The sequence below is a fragment of the Camarhynchus parvulus genome, chromosome 2, assembly GCF_901933205.1.
Source record: "Camarhynchus parvulus chromosome 2, STF_HiC, whole genome shotgun sequence".
Classification (NCBI taxonomy): domain Eukaryota; kingdom Metazoa; phylum Chordata; class Aves; order Passeriformes; family Thraupidae; genus Camarhynchus; species Camarhynchus parvulus.
In genome coordinates, this window is record NC_044572.1 from 86,313,429 (window position 1) to 86,332,479 (window position 19,051).

Below are 19,051 nucleotides of genomic sequence, written 5' to 3' on the forward strand. Positions count from 1 at the left end.
CATAATCAACCATCATTTCAAACTCTACCATATCCATATGACTTTAAATTTCCCGCTGGATTATCAGTAATTTATGTGTGTGGTCTCTGAAGTACATCCCTACAAAGACTGGCAAAAAAGGTATCACCTTTTAATTGCAGCCAGTGTTCTGTAGTACAAATCCCCTCTTTTTTCTGCCTCTGGTAGAGTGTGACTTTTTTTCTATTTTTTTCGAAAAATAACCAAAACACTACACACAACAAAATTACCCACTGGTTGCACATTTTTTCACTTTTTAAAAAATCCTGATTATAATATTATTACTGTATGTTCATGCACAGAAGCCAACACTGTATATAATACTATCAGGATTTCTACTTATCAAACTGTAGAGTAAACCAACAGTTTTCAAACACAACTCCAAGGAAAAAAAACACACTCTGTTGAGAAATTATATCCACAGGGTTTTGCCAAATAATGCAAATTTCTAAACTAAAAATAAAATCCAGACATTTTAGCATTTAAAGCTATTAGATTAAAACCTATTATTATTAAATAGGTTTTGCAACCTACCAGTATTAAGGAAAAAAACCCGTATCTACTCATGAATTTTCAACAAAAATGACAAATGACAGAAAAAAAGCAGTCGAGACTACACTTTCTCTTGTGGTCACCTAACTCAGCTCTTTACCTGAACTCTGCTAACAAACCAGTATCTAATTTAAAAAAAGAAAAAATGACAGGTTATGGGTGCACATATTTACTAACCACAAGTTGCTCACATAAGATACACATTTCATAGTGGGAAATAAAAATGTGATTTTAAGACAGGAGAAATACAGTCAAGGGCAAAAGAACATTAAAAATGCCCCTCTTCATGGACAATTATAACTCAATCATGAAAACATATCACACAGTTTTAAAAGCCACGTAATAGGAAAAAAAATATTTTAGCTATACCAACTTCTGTTGCCGTGCAATGCTGTCAGAGCCCGGCTAGCCCCACATGGCACGCCAACAGCCTGCTGGGGACAGCTGTGTGGCCATGCAGCCCTTGCTCCGGTAAGGAGGCAAGCTGGGCGAGCAGCTGTCCGCGGTGCTCTCCCTCATGGCAGGGTGGGGAAGGCAGCACCGCAAAGGGCGGGCTGACAGCAGCAGGAACTAAGGCAGCGCAAGAAAGCGAAGAAGGCACCAACTCTTCGCAGCAGACAATTACCAAAGAAAGTTTACAGCCCTCCAGGTAACTCCCGCCAAAAGCAGGGTTAACAGAACTTATGAAGGGATCTCGAAGGGAGGAGCGAGCCGCCCCCGGGGAAATGAACATACAGAACATAATGATGGGCATAACAGAACAGTGAATGGGGGATTTGTTGGGGAGGGACAGCAATTCCTGCTCCAATCACTCTCTGCCCAGAGTGGAAAGTTCTGGGGAAAGGGTGTGGGTAGAGAATGACGGACAGGGGGGTTGCTGGGGAAACATGGGAGGGGTCTGCACGGAAACCATGGTAACCGAGGAGGGAACTAAGGACTGACATAATAACTGATACAAGAAGGCGGGAGTTTCCCTGGCAACCGGGGGATTGTATATAACTGCTGGAGGGGGAAGGCAGGGAGGGAGACAAGGCAGAACCATTTCAACATAACATGGCGGGGGGGAACAGAACGTACCAACTTAAATATCGTAATTACAGCTTGACTAATAAACTCAACTATGAACCAAAAAGCGGTCGCACCGCAACAAACTACCTATTTTTTTTAAATCCGCCTTTTTCTTCCCTTCAGACTTGTTAAGATTCAGCAGTTCTGAGGCCAAGCAAAGTCTCATTTTGTATGCATTCACTCTTGGCACACTAGGTACTATGCCTGTGTACACAGACAAGTTTGGCATTGCAAAAGTAAAAGACTGACAGCACTCAGTGAAACCAGCCCATGCACCCATTTGCAAGCACTTACAGAACTACAACTGTGCTTCACAGCCTCACAGCTCCCCCGGTAATTTGGTTAACTGATGCTTTCCCTGTGCAGAGAACAGCTCTCCAGGTTGGGAGAGAACTCGTTTTGTTAGCTGTACAAGTGGGGACCAGGCAGGGATCAACTATTCTTAAATAAAAATGCCCCTAAATCACTCTACCCCTTGAAATTCTAATGCAATACTCTGCTGTGCTAAACATTTAACTATGTGCATTCACTGGAGTAGAAGAGATCAGACAGAATTATATGACCTTCAGTAGCTTATACCAAGAGCTGGAAAAGAGGCATTTGAGATAGAAATCTATATGAAGCAAGGCATGTTAAGGAGTGTTCATGCTGCAAAATAAAAAAAAAATTATAGAAAAATCAAACTCCCCAAAACCACAGAATCCATTAGCTGGAATCATAATTTTTCTGTTTATTTACCTTCTTATTAAGCCAGTGCCACAGCTTGTCAGTGGCAGGCGGAGATGGAAGAAAAGGGAAAAAAACACAACACAGTGGAAAATTATTGAAAAATGCAGTAATAGGGGAAAAAAGCAATGAGAGGCAGGCAAAGTCATCCACAGAATGAAAATGAAATTGTTCTAGACACAAAGGTAAATTGCAATAGGAAGAAAAGATCATAACAAATTCTAATGCAAGAACCTGGGTTTTACTACTAACATGCACTTTTGAAACAAAGACGGATATAACAAATATGAACACTTTAATGGCATTAACAGAGCTCTCAGCATAATCTGGACAACTCCAGTTTAATTATAGTGACAGCTACCATCACATTTCAGAACAGGACTTGTACTCTGAGAAGGACATTTCAGCAAAACACCAAACCTTCACATGAGGTACTCGTTTATGGCATTAATATTCCCATTCAGACATTCAAATATTCCCATTCTATGCATTTCAAAACACTCCTATTGTGTCAATCACCCTTGGACAGATTTCATATGTTTTTTCATATTCATATGAAAATATTCATATTAAAGCATTCATATTCAATGGCACAACATCAAATACATAATTAAGTCTGATACACATACAACAGCAAACTGTAGATTATATAAATGTACAGATTTCATGTAATTCTCCTTGCACTTCTCAACAGTCAATTTCTCCTTTTGCACTGAAGTTATTTTTCATTACTGATGCTCATCCACATGTTAAAGTATATCCATTTCAGGACCTAGTTTATGTAGGATTATACTCCTAATTCTAACCATTACTAATCATTAGTAACATAATCAGAACAGAGAAGAGCTTTAATGTTGTTATTCATCTCTCTTAGAGATTAAGATCATGTAAGTGAAGTTTGTTTCTCCCTGAAAACAAGACCATTGAATTCTCAGTAAATCTAACATGTTTGCCAGTTGCCACAAATTACATTAGCTCCCAATGGAAACAGAAGGTATGAATATTTCATATTTATAAAAATCTCATAATGTTAATTAAGTTAGAAGCAGATTTACAAAGAATAGTGAACATTAGGAAATATGAAAATAAAATATGTCATAAAGCACTCATGTTTATTAGCTTTTTCTACTTATGGAAAGAGTCACAGTCACAGAAATCAATTACAAGGCTTCAAAAGGCTCAAACTGATGCTGTAGAATTTGTTTCTATTTTACCTCTTCACCTATGGAGTAATTTATCTCTGAAAAAAGGGAAAGTTGTTTTCTGATTAAACGACATACTTTTAACTTTATTTCTCCACTTTAAAACCTTCTACCTGTACCTGAGGTTCGTTTTGCAAAAAACACAGATCTCAGAGCTGTATTGCTCTACTTCGCAATTCCATACAACCAAAAAGCCCTAAGATTTTAGCTGAATGTGAAAGGAAGTCTTTAGTATTTTTCTCTCATTTCCAGGAACTGGATGATAAATACAGTAACTAGGAAATAACATTATATGTCCAAAATAACAATATCTTTTATCAACATTTAAGACAATACCTGGGAGGCTACATCTGCCTAATAGCTTACCAATACTGATGTTTAAGTAGTTCTACAAATGTAATCAACCTACATTTGAAAATAGGCTACAGCTTAATTCTAATATTCAAATCATCCAAAACTAATAAGTCTATAGCCACTTTTCCAGTATTTTATTGGAAAACTATTCATCTAAGTTCTTACATGTGTATGAAAGTATTTTCTATAATAATATAACTATTGGCAGAGATTATGCTTGTTTTCTGTGCTTGGTTAAACTATGTAATGAACTTGGTACCAGAAGAAATAGAAGCTGACTTTATCCAAAATCCAAACAATCCAAATAATCCACATATAAAATTCTAGTGCACTATACCTAGAAAAAGCATATAAGAACTACATGATTCATTCAAGTACATCAGAAAGCATGTATGTAAAATATTAGTACATTCCAAGGAGTAAAAGTCTATTGCATGCAGCTGAGCCACTGCCAATGCTGCTAAACTCCCTCAAAAATTCTATAAGCAAACTGCAGTCATCATATTGTAAGACAACAGTCCTCCTTAAAATAAATAAATTTTAAGAAATCAGTAAAGAAAATTATTAATTCTCTACTGTTGATAAGAACACCCACAATACCTCATCTATTAAGTTTAGGATGGTTCAGTGGCTGACAAGTGAAACCTCCCTACTCTCTCCGCCAGGAAGCCTCTCACATCTGAACTGCTGTCTGCTGACTCTCCATGAGGCAAATGCACAGCCAGGAACATACAGTAACGACAGGATACAGTAACAACATCCCATTTTCATAGCCCATTCTTAAAGGAGACACATTCATACAGAGACTGACCTACCTACTGCTTATAAAAGCAATAAAATGAAATGCCCTTTTCTTTCTCATGACCAGAGTTTCTCTTAATTTCAAATTTCTCTGCACTTCCAGGAGAACCAGGGGTAAATGAGAATTGTCAGAGGAGCAGTTATTTTTTTGATGGTTTTGTTTAAAAAACAGATATAATCAGTAAAGCTCAGATTTGCATGCATGAGCAGTACTCACCCATTTCTCACAATGGGTTATTTTCCAGACTATCTACACTAGCTTCCTAAAATTTGTTTGGGAAAAAGACATGTCACTCTAAGATATGTTCCTCATTCTCACTACATTTCACTCAAATCTGGAAGTATATCCTAATTGGACATACCATGTTTGCCAGCCCAAGTACTACCACTAAGTGTTTGTGTGAAAAAGACCTAGTCAATGGCTGGCTGTACTTAGCTAAGATTCTCAATACATCCTGATGCTAAGATTCAGTTTCCAACTAATTTTGCATACCAACAAAAAACCAAACCAAACAATAACCCTAAGCAGATCTAGCTCCCATATAAATAAACTAGAAACAAAATATTAAAAATTAAACTTCTAATTGCAAAGGAAATGATCCCTCAGTCTTGGTTTCTCACACACTGCCAATAAAAGGTAAGCTGTAACAATTTACTCTTTAAATTTCTATTTTGTGTTCATGTATTTTTTACTTTCTCTTCAACAGTGCCTACTGAAGCCAAAACATTCGGCAATACAACTTGAAAAATCTTGCAAGGATGTAATTTTTACTTCTCTTGTTTCCCCGTCCCTACAAAAAATGTAACTGCCAATAACCTGCGGCATTGCTTCCCAAATTCTGAGATACTATACATCATCCTACAATACATAGAATGAGCACAATCAGTAGAAATTAAATACATATAATCCCAGCCACCCGTGATAAATGCTGGCTGAAACAGAATTAGAATAGGCATAAATGAGGACAACAGAATCATGCAGATTATCAAGTGCCCTTCTAGTAATGTCTGGGAAAGCTTAAACTGCTTTAATACACAGAGCACACACTCAGGAGGAATACAGCTGTCATCTAAAAAACGGAGGAGTGAAGGAAGATGGGGAAATGAGTAGGTCAACACTGTTCTCCTGCTTAGACAAAAACAACATGTAAATAAACTGACCTTAAGTACATTTAAGCTGAAGAGCGAGAGGTTCTGCTGCACATTAAAGCCCTACCTTCTTTAAGGAGAAAAGACTTGCTGGAATTAGGAAGGATACTGTGTCATACAGTTATACAATACAAGGATACCAAAGTTGACAACTCATGAAACAACAATACATTCAACATTGTGTCTAGAGTGGCTTCTTACTTACAGAACAAAATCTTTTTATGCAAAACTTTGGATAATGTAATCTTTTATCCCCACGTTAGTAATTTTCACTGCCTTTGGAAAACCACATTATTGTGTTCATAGCTGTATTTTGAAAGGCTTTTCCTTTTTCAAATTCTTCCTCAATGAACCCTGTGAAATCATCACTTTCTTCCTACAGCCATTTTAATGCTTTTGTTGACCTTTTGTTATCCATTCACCCATTAGATCCAGGTTTAAGCTCCTCCCTCTCCTATAGGAATTTAGAGCTATAAACTGCAAGACCAATCTGTCAAGGTACAGATGCTCTGACAAATGTACTTACAGGGCTCAGCTCTTCAGTTACAGAAGTCCTAAGATAAAGGCTTTTTCCAGAGCAGAGAATACTTAAACAACACATTTACAGAAACCACATTCTTACACAGTGCCATCGCTGTTACAAACAAAATAATCCATCTACCCATTTACATGAAAACTTAAAATTCTTAATGAAAGAAACTTTATGAATTTCCTGGAGCTTTCCAACTATGCAATTTGCAATGCAAATGTTGGCATATTTTGCATGGGGAAGAAGGAAGGGGAACAGAGAAGCCTTATTCTGTGGCAATTCCCAAATACTTTATCCCACATATTTCTTCACTTACAGAAGGAAAACTCATTTCTGTACCACCATACTACTGTGTGCAACAACTTTGCTTCCACACAGTACAGACAAATATGTCTGAACTAACTTGGGCCCTACTACCCAAACACAATGGTCTGCTTTTTAATTAAATTTTCACATAAGAAGTAGGAACATCTTATCCTTCAGACTAAAGCTCCTTAGGTTTAAATTCAAAATCTTTGTAACCAGGTAAGATTAAGAGAACTTTGCCTTACTCAGATAAGGAACCTTATAAAGGTGATTCGACATTTTAAAAGTGACTCCTGTAAAGGTCTGCATGCAATCATTTAACAAATTTAACTGTGCACTTAAGTGTGAATAGTGATAGAAGAGACAGAATTTAAAATACACCATAAAACAAATACAGTTTTACATGAAAGACGTATCCATTAGTGACAGACATTTATTTTAGAATTAAAGCATCGCAGAATATGGCGAAACAGAATAAAACAAACTTTCAAGTCACTTAAGGAAGTAAGTAGAAATACCTTACTGTCAAGCTTTAGCATAACACTTCCAAGTCCTCTGATGGGCCGTGGAGCAAGAGCTTCCTGACGTTCCTTCACAAAATTTTCAACCAGTTGCCACCAACTTTTGCAGTGCTTTGCCATGAAGTTCAAAACTCCAAAATGAACGACGAATTTTTTAAGTGCCCAAACTGTAACCACAAGAAGGAAATTTACTATCAGAGACTTCAGAGGAGCACCACAAGACTACTTATTTATTCTGTTCTGGAAGACTGATGAAAAAGAAAGGAAAAGATTCTTGAGTTTTATTTCCCATTAAAAACTTCTGGAATTTGCCAGTGTGTTTAGTACTAATCTCCTCACTATCTTTGCAGCTGTGCTTATCCACATGGAACTTAGATGACAGCACAAGAAAAGTGACAGCACACTACCCAAAAATGCAGCTCAGACTTGATCAAGGCCTGGGATAAGAAGATGCCACTCTATTATTCCAGTACAGTGGATTTCTTCCATATCCACACACACACACCATGCCAAATGGCTCCACATAAAGTACCACAATCAGAACTTAACAGCACCTTACACATAAAAGAAAATCTTCAGCCTAAATTCTTAAGCTTTAGGCCTTCTAAGTTGTTAAAGTGCATCTTTCCTTCAAGAACTGACACCACATCATGCAGAATTTCACAGTAAAGAAGCATCCATTTAAATCTTCTTTTGAAATATTACTGAAAAGATTTTGCTTTTAAATGTTAAAGAAAGCTATTTGTGATTAGCATTTCATCTTGGCAATACAGGGTACTGAAGTTTCTATCACTACTTGTAACTTTACTTTTTTAATAATTTTTTTTTGTGACTATTCTCCAGACCAGATTCATTATTTACTGCCATATATGAGCTCCACAACAGTTGGCAGTACATCACTTCATCATCAAAAATTCACATCATGTTTCTACTTGGAGAAGTGTAAAATGGCATACATAGCCAAAAAGGCTAACTTTTACTACCTACAGGGCATTTATCCAAATTCAACAAGAGCTTATTCTCTGCAAGCCACACATGGAACAGTTTATATTCTTGTTCTTGTTTCGGAGAGCCAGTGCAATGATTTGCTGACATTTAGTTCACTTACCCTCTGGCACCACCATGTGGCAAATATGGGATTTATTCTCCTGAAGAAACAGAACAATCCAATAATTTCTCTAATAAAATGAGTGGCAAAGATACAAAAAAGGAGAAAACACAGTGTGAGTGCCAGCACTGAACTTAAAGGCTGAAGTTTTGTATGATGAAATGCAGCTCATGGTCACAACACAAACTGCTGCTAAGCAAAGCCAGGCAGGCTTGCATTTTACAAGGTGAACAAGATCCTCAAATGGCATTCTAATCTTCCACTGTTACTTAAGTGTAAGTGTTTACATAGTATCTTCTAAAAAATGTACTGTTACTCATTGCAAAGGAAATGCTACAGTCAAACAGCTGTAAACATATTAAGTTAAAAAGAGACAAGAGAGGAAAAGCTAAAGAGACTGTTATTTCTAACTGTTATTAGAAAGCACTGAGCAAAACAAGAAAAAGTCCGCATAATAACATGTTCCAAAAATCTGCAGGAAGCAGAAAATTATCTGAAAAAATTAAAAAAAGAAAAAGATACAACAGAACACGTAAGGAAGTAAATTAAAGATCTTAGAGACAATATCAGGATTTCCAGGCTCAAATCACTCAGTAAAATGCTGCAAGTGTTCCACAACATGTTTCATTGCTTAGCTTTTCAATTCACAGCAATTCTTTCACCTTTTCATTTTATGGTATAATTATGGTATCATTTTTCCACCCTCTATGCTAAGCGATTTAAAAAGACCATTTCATTCCAACTGAAGTATAAATGCATTCAAGGAAAAATGTTAATAGCACCAAGATGTTTCTAATAATCTAAACACTACTTTGCATGAGTCCTCTTTACCAGTATAAGTAACTCTGGTGAAATTAACACTTATTTAAAGTTTTGGGGAGGTTTTGGGGGCCTTTTACATACTAGAAGCATCCTCTTTAAGGTCTCAGAAGTGCCTCAAGTTATTACTAGTCTCTTTAAACTTGAACCATTGCAAGGAAACTTGCTTTATTAGCCTTCCTATTTTCCTAGTATTTTTACAATTCCCTCTCTTTTAGCCATGCAGACTATAATCACTCACCTTCTGACCTTTAATGTAATCCACTGTTCTGAGTTTGGTTCTGTTCATCATTATACTGCCCATGTGTAATATCTTTCTGATTACTCAGTTCTATTCACAAAAAAGCACATCATGGCCCAGTGTCACTGCTAAGGCAACAAGTCACAAATATTCCCAAAAGCAATTTCTCTTTTGGCTGGAGTTTATTGTTTGGGTAGTTATTTTAGACCTAATGACTGTCAGGAGCAGTATTCATGCGTCTCATTTAGATGTGTACTTTAATCTAGACTTGTGTGGCTCAAGCTTAAACCATTCACTTCTGTCTAGCTGCAGAACTGCTGCTCCCCTTTTTCCTCACATGTAGGGGTTTCTGAACAGTGGTTAAGTTACTCCTTGACTTTTCAGTAAACTAGTCACATAAACTCTGCCTCTAATAAGTCTAAAATTTATTTTCTAATTGCTTTTTCACTCGTGATTGCCATCTCCCATGACACCCAGACACCAAAACTGGGAAGTTCCTTCTGTAGTAGCTATACTGGAATGAAACAAAGGTCAAACCCCTCTCTGCTTTACCCTGCATTCAGCTATTTATATGTCTTGCCATCACATCACCCTTTAGCTGCTGCTACAGTGCCACAGCCAAAGGTGCAGCTGTTCCTTTCTCCATGCCTTGGAGTTCACAGCCCTTCCAATCTCTACATGTGACCCCAAGTCACAAGTTCCAGATGCTTTGCAGAGCTTTGTGTTCTGTGCACAGCTCTCAGGCTTTGGTAGCAGGGTGGCCTCTGGGGTGGCCACTATGGGAAGAGAGCAGGGGTTGCCATTTCCCAGACACAGCTCCACATGGCTCCACAACAGCTCCATCCCTGGCAAAGCTGAGCCCATCAGGCACGGGTGTGTTGCTTCAGTGGAAATGTATCTAAGGAAGGGCAGAAACCCCGGGCAGGGAGAAGAGGAAGGAAGACAGAAAAAGTGACTAGAGAGGAAAAAGGAACAGAGGGATGAAGAGAGGTAATGAAAAGGCCAGGGAAGCAGAAGTGCTCTGCAGAGGAGCAGACACACCACTCAGAGGGACCCTGGGCTACAGAGGATCCATGCTGGAGCAGGTACACCTCTTGAAGGGACTGTGGCCTAGGGATAAGGAAAATCCCAAGCCCATGCCTCCCTAAAGGGAATGCAGCTCACAGATAAGCCCACATTAAAACACTGTAAGAATGACTGGTTTGGAGGGTATTTGGCCACTAGCTGGGGCCAACCCACCACACCTCATAAAAAATAAAATAGGTATATTCAAGTGATAAAATAGGTACATTCAAGTGATAAAAATTAGCATTTTAGCTGAAGTTTAGAGAAAATTCAAGCAAACTAGGAAACTCACTTTGTTTACAGTAGGGGGATGGAAAGAAATGCCTTCCAATTCATAGCAGCTCACACATACTCCTAGAGTTCCCATTTTCCCTTTTCACTCCCCCAAAAGAATAGAGGAAAAAGTGGCATCCAGCCTTAAAATAATATCTTTTGATAGCTATTGTAACTACTCCAATTCTTACCTGATATATAGGAGAACAGATGCATATAGATGGAAGCAACAAGGCTAATTAACCTCAGACCTAAAACTGGAACTAAATTTATCTTGTGACTCGTCCTCAGTGCCTAGCAACTCATTTTTTACAGAAATTAAAAGCCAACATGAGCTCTACTTCACTACTGAGTAACAGCTAAACTATTCTTCATTTACAGGTGCAAAAATATGAAAGAACTGACATCAGGAGGAAGAACTAAATGGTCTAAACCAGAAGTATTCTTACTATGTAAGGTATGGCACTATATTATTTAAGGTAACTACAATAGTCAATAGACAAAGCAATTTAACAGAGTTGTCCACTACGAGGTAATAGCCAGGACACATCAATCCTCCTTTTTGAAGCTGCAGTTCATCTTGTCTTAGCAAGCCATGAAAAAGCTTTTATTTAAAACTCATACAAGCCTACAAGCCTTTCCTCCTGTTTTATTTAACATGATGCCAAACATGTCTAGTAATTGGATTATTACCTGCAAACGGCACTGGCAATAGCTGCACAATCCAAAAATTTAGCCAGATCTGAACAATGACAATGGCCCACACAAGAGTAACAAAGTAAATATCACTAGTTTTCTTTTTTCTAAGAAAAGATCCAATCTCAGTTCTTTGTCTGTTCCCAGAAGATGATGAAGAGGAGGTGCTGAAAGATGATGATGCTCGTGGAGGTGGAGGCTGATCACTTTCTGCTGTTGATCCTAAATCAAACACATGCAAACAAAGAAAGGGAAATTATCACATTAATATTCACCACAAAACAGAATATGTTCCCTATTCCCAAATTATCTCCTTTTTTTTTTTTGGAAGGTGGGGGTGAAGGAAGGGACAGCAGCAAAAGGCTGTGTTCTTGTTGTTTTAGGGTTGATTTTTTTTCTTTTAATTTCTCTAAAAGACTGAGACAGCCTTGGCACTGATCTGCATTTTGAAAAGCTAGAACAAGGCTGTGTAAACTCTCCCACATCCTGCATCACCATGCCAAACAGTGCTGAGAGGAGGAGAGATGAGAAGTTGCTACAGTCTCTAAGAGGGCTCCTGTCCCTGCAGGTAAATTACAAGCCAAATATGTTTTGTCAAAGAACCATAAAACCATGAAAAAACACAAAATATAATTAACTTCTAGAAAAAATCTGAAGTCTTAAAATAAATCTTTCATTTCCCTTTACTTCAAGTACTCAAAAAGGAATCTTAGATTTGCTTAAAACTCATTTAAAGAGAACAAAAAATATAGAGTATGCACTGAAGAGAAAGCTTGTATCTTACAACTGTCTCACTACTTTTCCAGATCACTCACAACACAAATACAGGAGCACTCACACTGCCATCCTAAATTCCTTGCTCTGTGTAACAAATATTAGTAACATCAAGCACAAGTTAGTGGATAACAAATTTTGTCAGTCTCACTCATAAGTTAGCAAACAAGAAATTAAATTCAGAAATGTAAACTGATGTGTTAAAGACCCTAAACATAAACAATAGTCTTTTCATGCAAAAAATATTATGTTCAAATTAAAATTTTTGGATGCAGAACATGACAATTTATTTATTTATTTGATCTTTCAGCTGCTGGATGACACCAAATCCACCTTCAGCCACCCCATGTAAAATTTCTCCCTGAGAACATCAGTATTAGCTTTTACTGAGGGTCTGTGCTGTTGTCCAAATGCACACATTTCCCACACATCACTACTTGAGCAAAGTCTGCAGCCATAGTGCAGGAAGGCACACAGAAAAACCTGAAAAGTTACTCTGTGCTGAAACATAAAAGGCAATTTAATATGCTGGTACATACCACACAGCTGGTAAATGATGAGCACAACTCTTTCACTGGACTTGTGCCACAGACACATCTTCTCCCATGAAGAAAAACTGCATAAAAACTGTACTACAGCATACTACATGCACAGCAGTCAAACTACTCGTACTCCACACACACGTTTTTGCTTGCAGTGTGTCACCAAAACCATTCCTAGCCTAAAGCATGACAGCTAAAACGTTCAAAAAGGCATCACTCATTTGTCATACAGTAAGAGTAACAAACAAACTGCATGCTCACACAGCAGATGGACACTCCTCTTTTCTTGCAGAAATCTTCACTGGTATTCTAGGTAAGTGGAATTACTTTTACAGTTTATGAACACATCCCCACCACACCAAAACAACAGTGCAAATCCATTGATTCACCCAGTTGGGATTGAGACTGAGATGATGACAGAAACATCAGATGGTTGCTGGTTATGTATTTGGTGGAACTGCAGAATATTCATGAAGGAACTATGGCATGCAACCTGAAAGAAGGAATTCTGCAAGCAGCTAAGCACAGCAGAAGCTTCAAGTGGGGAGGTTCTTGGCAAATCAGTGCATATCTTCAGGGGATGATAGCCAGCCCTACTATATAACTACAAAGAACTTTATGTAAGGGGAGAGAAAAAGTTACCTGTAAACAGAAATTTTCTTTAAAAGACAAAGTATTTTTCTCATAGAGAAGAGGGTCTATGAGTCCCCTGTACTTCTCAGTCTATATGTAATAAAGCACAAGAGTACTAACAGAAACAAATGGTTGCACTAAAGAAACACAAATCTGAAATCAGTATACCCATAATAAAGAATTTCCCCCTTCAATTTATTCAACACTTCTTACTGTTCTGCTCCAAAGTTAATATAATCAACATAAGAAGCAATAATACAACAAGCAGAAACTCAAATATTTATCAAACAAAAGGAAGCACCAAAAGCAAAACCAGAATAATTAGCTGAAGTCTATGCCTTAGATGAAAGTTATTCAATATTTTTTGCCCAAAAACTCCTTAGTAGTCAACCTTTGGGAAATAAAAGAGAACATTCCTTCTTTTTGTAATGAAAAATTTGATTGACATATTTTTGCAATGAAGAATGATTTAATTAAATAACAGCAACAGCAATGTTAAAAGCAGTAACAATTTAACAGTCTTATTTCTTACAGTTTCCCTGTAAGCAGACTGTACACAGAACACAAAACAGAGGGGCAAGAGATGAGGAAGTAAAAAAAGGAAAGAAAGAAAGAGGAAAAGAAAGAAAAAGGAAAAGAAAAAGTTCTAGGGGATACCAAGGCAAGAACTTTTTCAGAATGCAGTTCTCCAGCACTTTTAGCAAAACTAAACTGTCACTCCCAATGACCCAATATTTGCCTCATGACAAACACAGGCCTGCATCAGAACTGCCATTTAGATGACTCTCATAAACCAGTTCACAAAGCTGATCTACCCAGAAAAGAACCAAAATTGCAAATGAAAAAAGTCACCTTCTGCTGGCAAGATATGCTCTGCAAACCAAGGTGTGAGTGCCTTGTCAACACAAACAGAAAAACAGAACTGTCAGTACAGTGATTTTGAGTAACTTCAGTTTCTGTAAAATCCCATTTAGTGTGCTTCATGATATTTTGAGAGATGAAACCTGAAAAACACCTTTCTATCTTCCAACTAATGAAAGCATGACAGTCTAAACAGCTAGCACAATACTCAGGAAAAAATTCTAGCAAAATCAGAATGAATGGTACTTTGTACAACAGCAACAAAAAAAGCACAAATTTTCCAGGCTACCTTATTAAGACCTGTTCTTTTCATTACACAGTATGTTCTCTGTTACATCAATTTCTTGCCGTTACAGTATTTTGAATTATTCTCCCTCCCAGGGAGAAGACAAAGAAACTGTAACATAAACAGAAAGGCAGGTGTCTGTATCTCTATGCAGGGCATAAGTTAGGAAAACATTAACTTTACTATTATTAATGAAGAAGTCCTCAGAACATGAGGATGAAGGTACTTGTCATGACGGACCACATCTTTCTGTAATTTCATGTGAAAAATATTTCTTATGCTTTTTTCTAAGAAAACAAAGAAGGGAGGGCAAAAGGGAACCTGAGAGTCATTACTTCATTTAAAGATTTTAGTATCTACCATATTTGAAGCCAACAAGACAATAGAATCTTCTCTACAAAGTACTGCAGTAGCATCTGCTTCAGAAATTGCAGACTTGTTTGCTGTATACACTGGAAACTCTTGGAAGACCAGGAAGGACCACTTAGACCACATGGATGGGTATCATTAAACTCCTTGCCCCCAATACTAAATACCAATATTCAACAATAAAATATAGAAAAACATGAGTGTTCAGAAAAAAAATATAAAATCAACAAAGCTTATACTCCCTCATGGTCTTTTAATAAACAATTTTAAGCCTGGTTGTTCTGTAATGGATTTAATCCAGTGTCAGGAAAACCAAAAAAGCAGTAAGTTCTTAAGCTTGTACATAAAACTTTTTACTGTGTAAGAATAATGTTTCATCATCATTCACAAAAGATCCAAATCAAAGATGGCCAAAATTATGATTAATATATCACAGAACAGAATACTAATTTTTACCAGATTGTTGGAAAATTATTTTAACTGTTGTTAGAAGCTAAAAGAAAACTCCATGGGATTTTTTAATGCCGTGAAGGAAAACAGCAGAATTCACAAGACAAAAAACCCTCATCTGGTTAGCTGTTCCAAGAGAAGTCAAAAAATATAAAACGTATAAAAAACACCTTTGAAAAACTGCTGTAGTTATCTCTTCTTGAAAATAGAAAGTAAACTGTCTTAAAGAAGTGAAAAAATAAGAACTGGTAAATTAAAAAAATAGCAATGAAAGAACTCAACCACTTACATAGCCCATTTGTCGGCATCTGTTACCTTTCCAGATTTCAAAATTCAGCTTAAAAAAAATTTTACATTTCCAAAATTAAAGATTGGACACAGAAATACAGGAGAACTGTCACCATAATGCTCTGATCTCAAATTTCAGGACACAATTCCATAGGCTTCCATGTTTATATTGATGATAGTAATGTAAAATGTAGATAAAAAGATAAGAGTAATTCGTCTAAAGCTGCCATTTTTAGATTTAAAAATTAAGTTTTGGAAGTTCACATTCTGTCAAGTTGAATGATCTGTCTGGTTTACAGGAAATGGATAAAACTTTTCAATTTCCAGAGCTCTCAGAAAAAGCTTAATTTTCTAGTATTTCCAGAGGTCTCTGAAATAGCTTAATTTTCTAGTATTTCATCAAAGACCTACTCAAAAAAAAGATAAAGTTCAAAATCATTGATGGATATCTAAACACTTTGTCTGAACTCTTTTAAGCCAATTGCCTTATACAAAGTGAAAGTACCATGCTACTCAAGCTACAATGTCAAGTAAGCTCAGTAGAGGAAGGACTTTGAGCATGCCATACTTAAAGTGGTGGGGTTTTTTTCTCGCAACAATGCACACAAAAACTCCTCCAGTCTGTCTGTACTTGGTCCAGAAATCCAGCTATGTAACATGTAATTGCCAACAAACCAAAAGGCTAGAAAAATAAAAGTAATTAACAATGAAGAACAGGAAAAAAAATCACACCTTCATTCTAAAAAAACCCACAAAGCAGTTCTAAATCCTTCTAGTCAGGTCTTTAACAGCCACATAAACCATCCTTTGCTAGACAGCTTTTATACTAGCATCTCCTTGATATTTTTTAAAAACAGATAAACCTGATTCTCAATTTGGACACTATTTTGGACAGAATGAAGAGGTTATGGACTATTTTGAAATTTTATTTGAATTCCATCTATTTTCATGCCTTTAGAGCAAATTCGAATGTTTCTTACAGAGTATTCAGTCACCTGAGGGTTGGGAGGAATGTTCATTATTGGACTCATCTTCTGTCATTGAAATTGCCATGGCAATTGTTGAAGCAGCAATGGAAATCATCTGACCAGGAAGCTCAGCCCCTGTAAAATATATACATGCATGTGAGTAACAAAAAGCCTAAGCCTTAAAATGTTTTATTTTGTGTTAGATATCCACTGGAGCTGTCAGGCAGCAGAAATTATATGCATAGATGCTGTGAGTGTTTAGTATGTATTATAAGTAGTCAATATGATCAAACAGGAATGAGTGCTATTAATTTTAGTATTACAATACACCTGCAGCCAGAACTCAAAACCAGTTATTTGCTTAGTGCTTTTCCTGATAATGAACTGCTACCAACCAAGACATTCACAGTTGCTGACAGTCTGATTATTAAAAAAAATTTTATACCAGTTAATCATCTTTACTAACCAACTAAAACAGCCAGACAGGAAAAAGGTTTCCTTCATCGGGAATTTACGATGCATTTGTGTTTTTCAAAACTGACTTGCAACAGGAAAAAAATATTCTTCTCAAAATCTAAACACAAAACATTTTTTTAAGAAACTTATTTAAAAATAAATAACTGGATATTGGAAACTTGCTGGATGGAGTTGTCCTGGTTTCTCTCATAGACACCATAATAGGAGCTACTAAACTCATATTGCTCATTTCTTTCAAAATTAGCCTCTGATTTCAAACATCCTGGGCTACCTTCATGCCTGAAATTACATACTGAAATCCATAAACTCAAGGAATTTGGCTCAAAAATGAGTCGCTACTTTACCATGGAAAAGAAACATCAGTTCACGGCAATCACTTTCTGTAAAGAACCCAAGATTCCCTTCAGCATGAGTAAACCACTTTGAAACACACTAAACATCCTATAGCAAATTCTTGCAATCCATATGCCATTGAATTTATGGGGATACAGTCCAGATTATTTCATGTGACTTAAGTGAATTTTTGCCTCCAACAGTAAAAGAAACAGTGACTTTCCTTACCAGAAGACTCCTTTCCATTCTGCTGCTCATGCAACATGCCTACTGTCATCAGAACAACTATAACCAGAAATACAGGAATTCTCCAGGAACCTGCCACAGAAGCTGAAAGATACAGTGTTGGGATTTTTTTTTTACAAGAAAAATTACACCATTAATAAGCCCTACATTTAGCAAAACCAACAAAGGCAGCATATCTACCAAAAAACAAAGAAGTCGTAAAACAAAAGGCTTTCTGCATTACAGAAAAGGAAGAATAGAAAACAAACATGAACAAGTTTGTCAATAAACAAATCAAGCTGTTGCTGTTCCTAACTTCAGTGACAGCAGTGTTGATATAGAGAACAATTTTGAAAACAACATTCAAAATCACATGAAAATACACACAAAATTATAACATTTTCAGTAACAGAGAACAGTCATGTTCCCCCCAAAAATGTGTATTTATGTTAGATCTCCACAGAATGGGATTCTTCTTGGATTTTGCCTATTCAGCCTGTACTGCCAGTAAATACAAGACTGTCAAAATTTAGGCAAATGCAAAGTCACTACACATAGCTTAAACCTCAGGGAAGCATCCCCACATGGTCAGAAGAACCACTGAAACATGCTGCTAAAGTAAAGTAAATCATGAGGTACACTGTGAAACCTTCTTTCATGGTAGTCTTCGATTAACTGCATGATTCTTCCAACATAAACTCTGATATGAGAACATCTATTTTATTAATGTGTAACATAAGTCTAAAAGTTACTATAATCTTAGAGTTGCATTCACAGATTATAGAGATTACTGGCAAATGTGTTTTATACTGCTGATATCATCCTGATATGCTTGTTGACTACCGACAGAATTTTTTTTTTTGCTTCTGTTACTACCATTAAACACATTTTGCACCTTCAGCCTTGGTTAATGGCAGGCTTTCAATAAAATATCACAAATGAATATCTAAAGCCAGTCTCATGTGACCCCAGCCTTTCCTCACTGTCAAGAAGTTCACATTGCCTGTGAGCCAAATAAGGGGAAACCACAGGAAGTACAAAGGCATGAGGAGTGGAAGACATAGCTCAGCATCTTGATGCCTTCCCATTCCCTACTCTAATGCTTCCTTCTGGACCACAATTATTGAGCAGACAAAACAGCTTGCATTTCAGCTAAGACTGTTTCACAGATTTAGCAGAAGAGTAAGCAAGGAGTTTTGTTTACAGAACCCTCAGTTATCAGAATAATAATTTCTTGTTACTCACCTAAGTGAAAGAGCAGCATAATCCAGACAGGAACAGAGACTGCTTTTAAGTAACGTTCAGTGCTTATATTCCACTTGAATGAAACCATCAGCAGGTAACCAACTACCAGGGTCCATATCTTTAAGAAAAAGATACACATAGGTATGTATACATACATCAAAAGAGTGCTCTA

At 36.8% G+C, this 19,051-nt stretch overlaps 1 protein-coding gene across 2 annotated transcripts in view; it reads right to left on the reverse strand.

Annotated features, from left to right (window-relative positions):
* TMEM245 (transmembrane protein 245) overlaps nt 1-19,051 on the reverse strand; it is a 78,844-nt gene that overhangs the window by 49,528 nt on the left and 10,265 nt on the right. The window contains exons 2-7 of one of the 2 annotated variants that reach the window (XM_030967966.1): nt 18,880-18,997; nt 17,638-17,739; nt 16,627-16,734; nt 11,426-11,650; nt 7,224-7,393; nt 2,377-2,400 (exon numbers count right to left, since the gene is read on the reverse strand). In XM_030967966.1, the coding sequence (XP_030823826.1) occupies nt 2,377-2,400; nt 7,224-7,393; nt 11,426-11,650; nt 16,627-16,734; nt 17,638-17,739; nt 18,880-18,997 (747 nt within the window). The remainder of the gene's footprint in view (nt 1-2,376; nt 2,401-7,223; nt 7,394-11,425; nt 11,651-16,626; nt 16,735-17,637; nt 17,740-18,879; nt 18,998-19,051) is intronic. The other variant, XM_030967958.1, reaches the window with a different exon arrangement.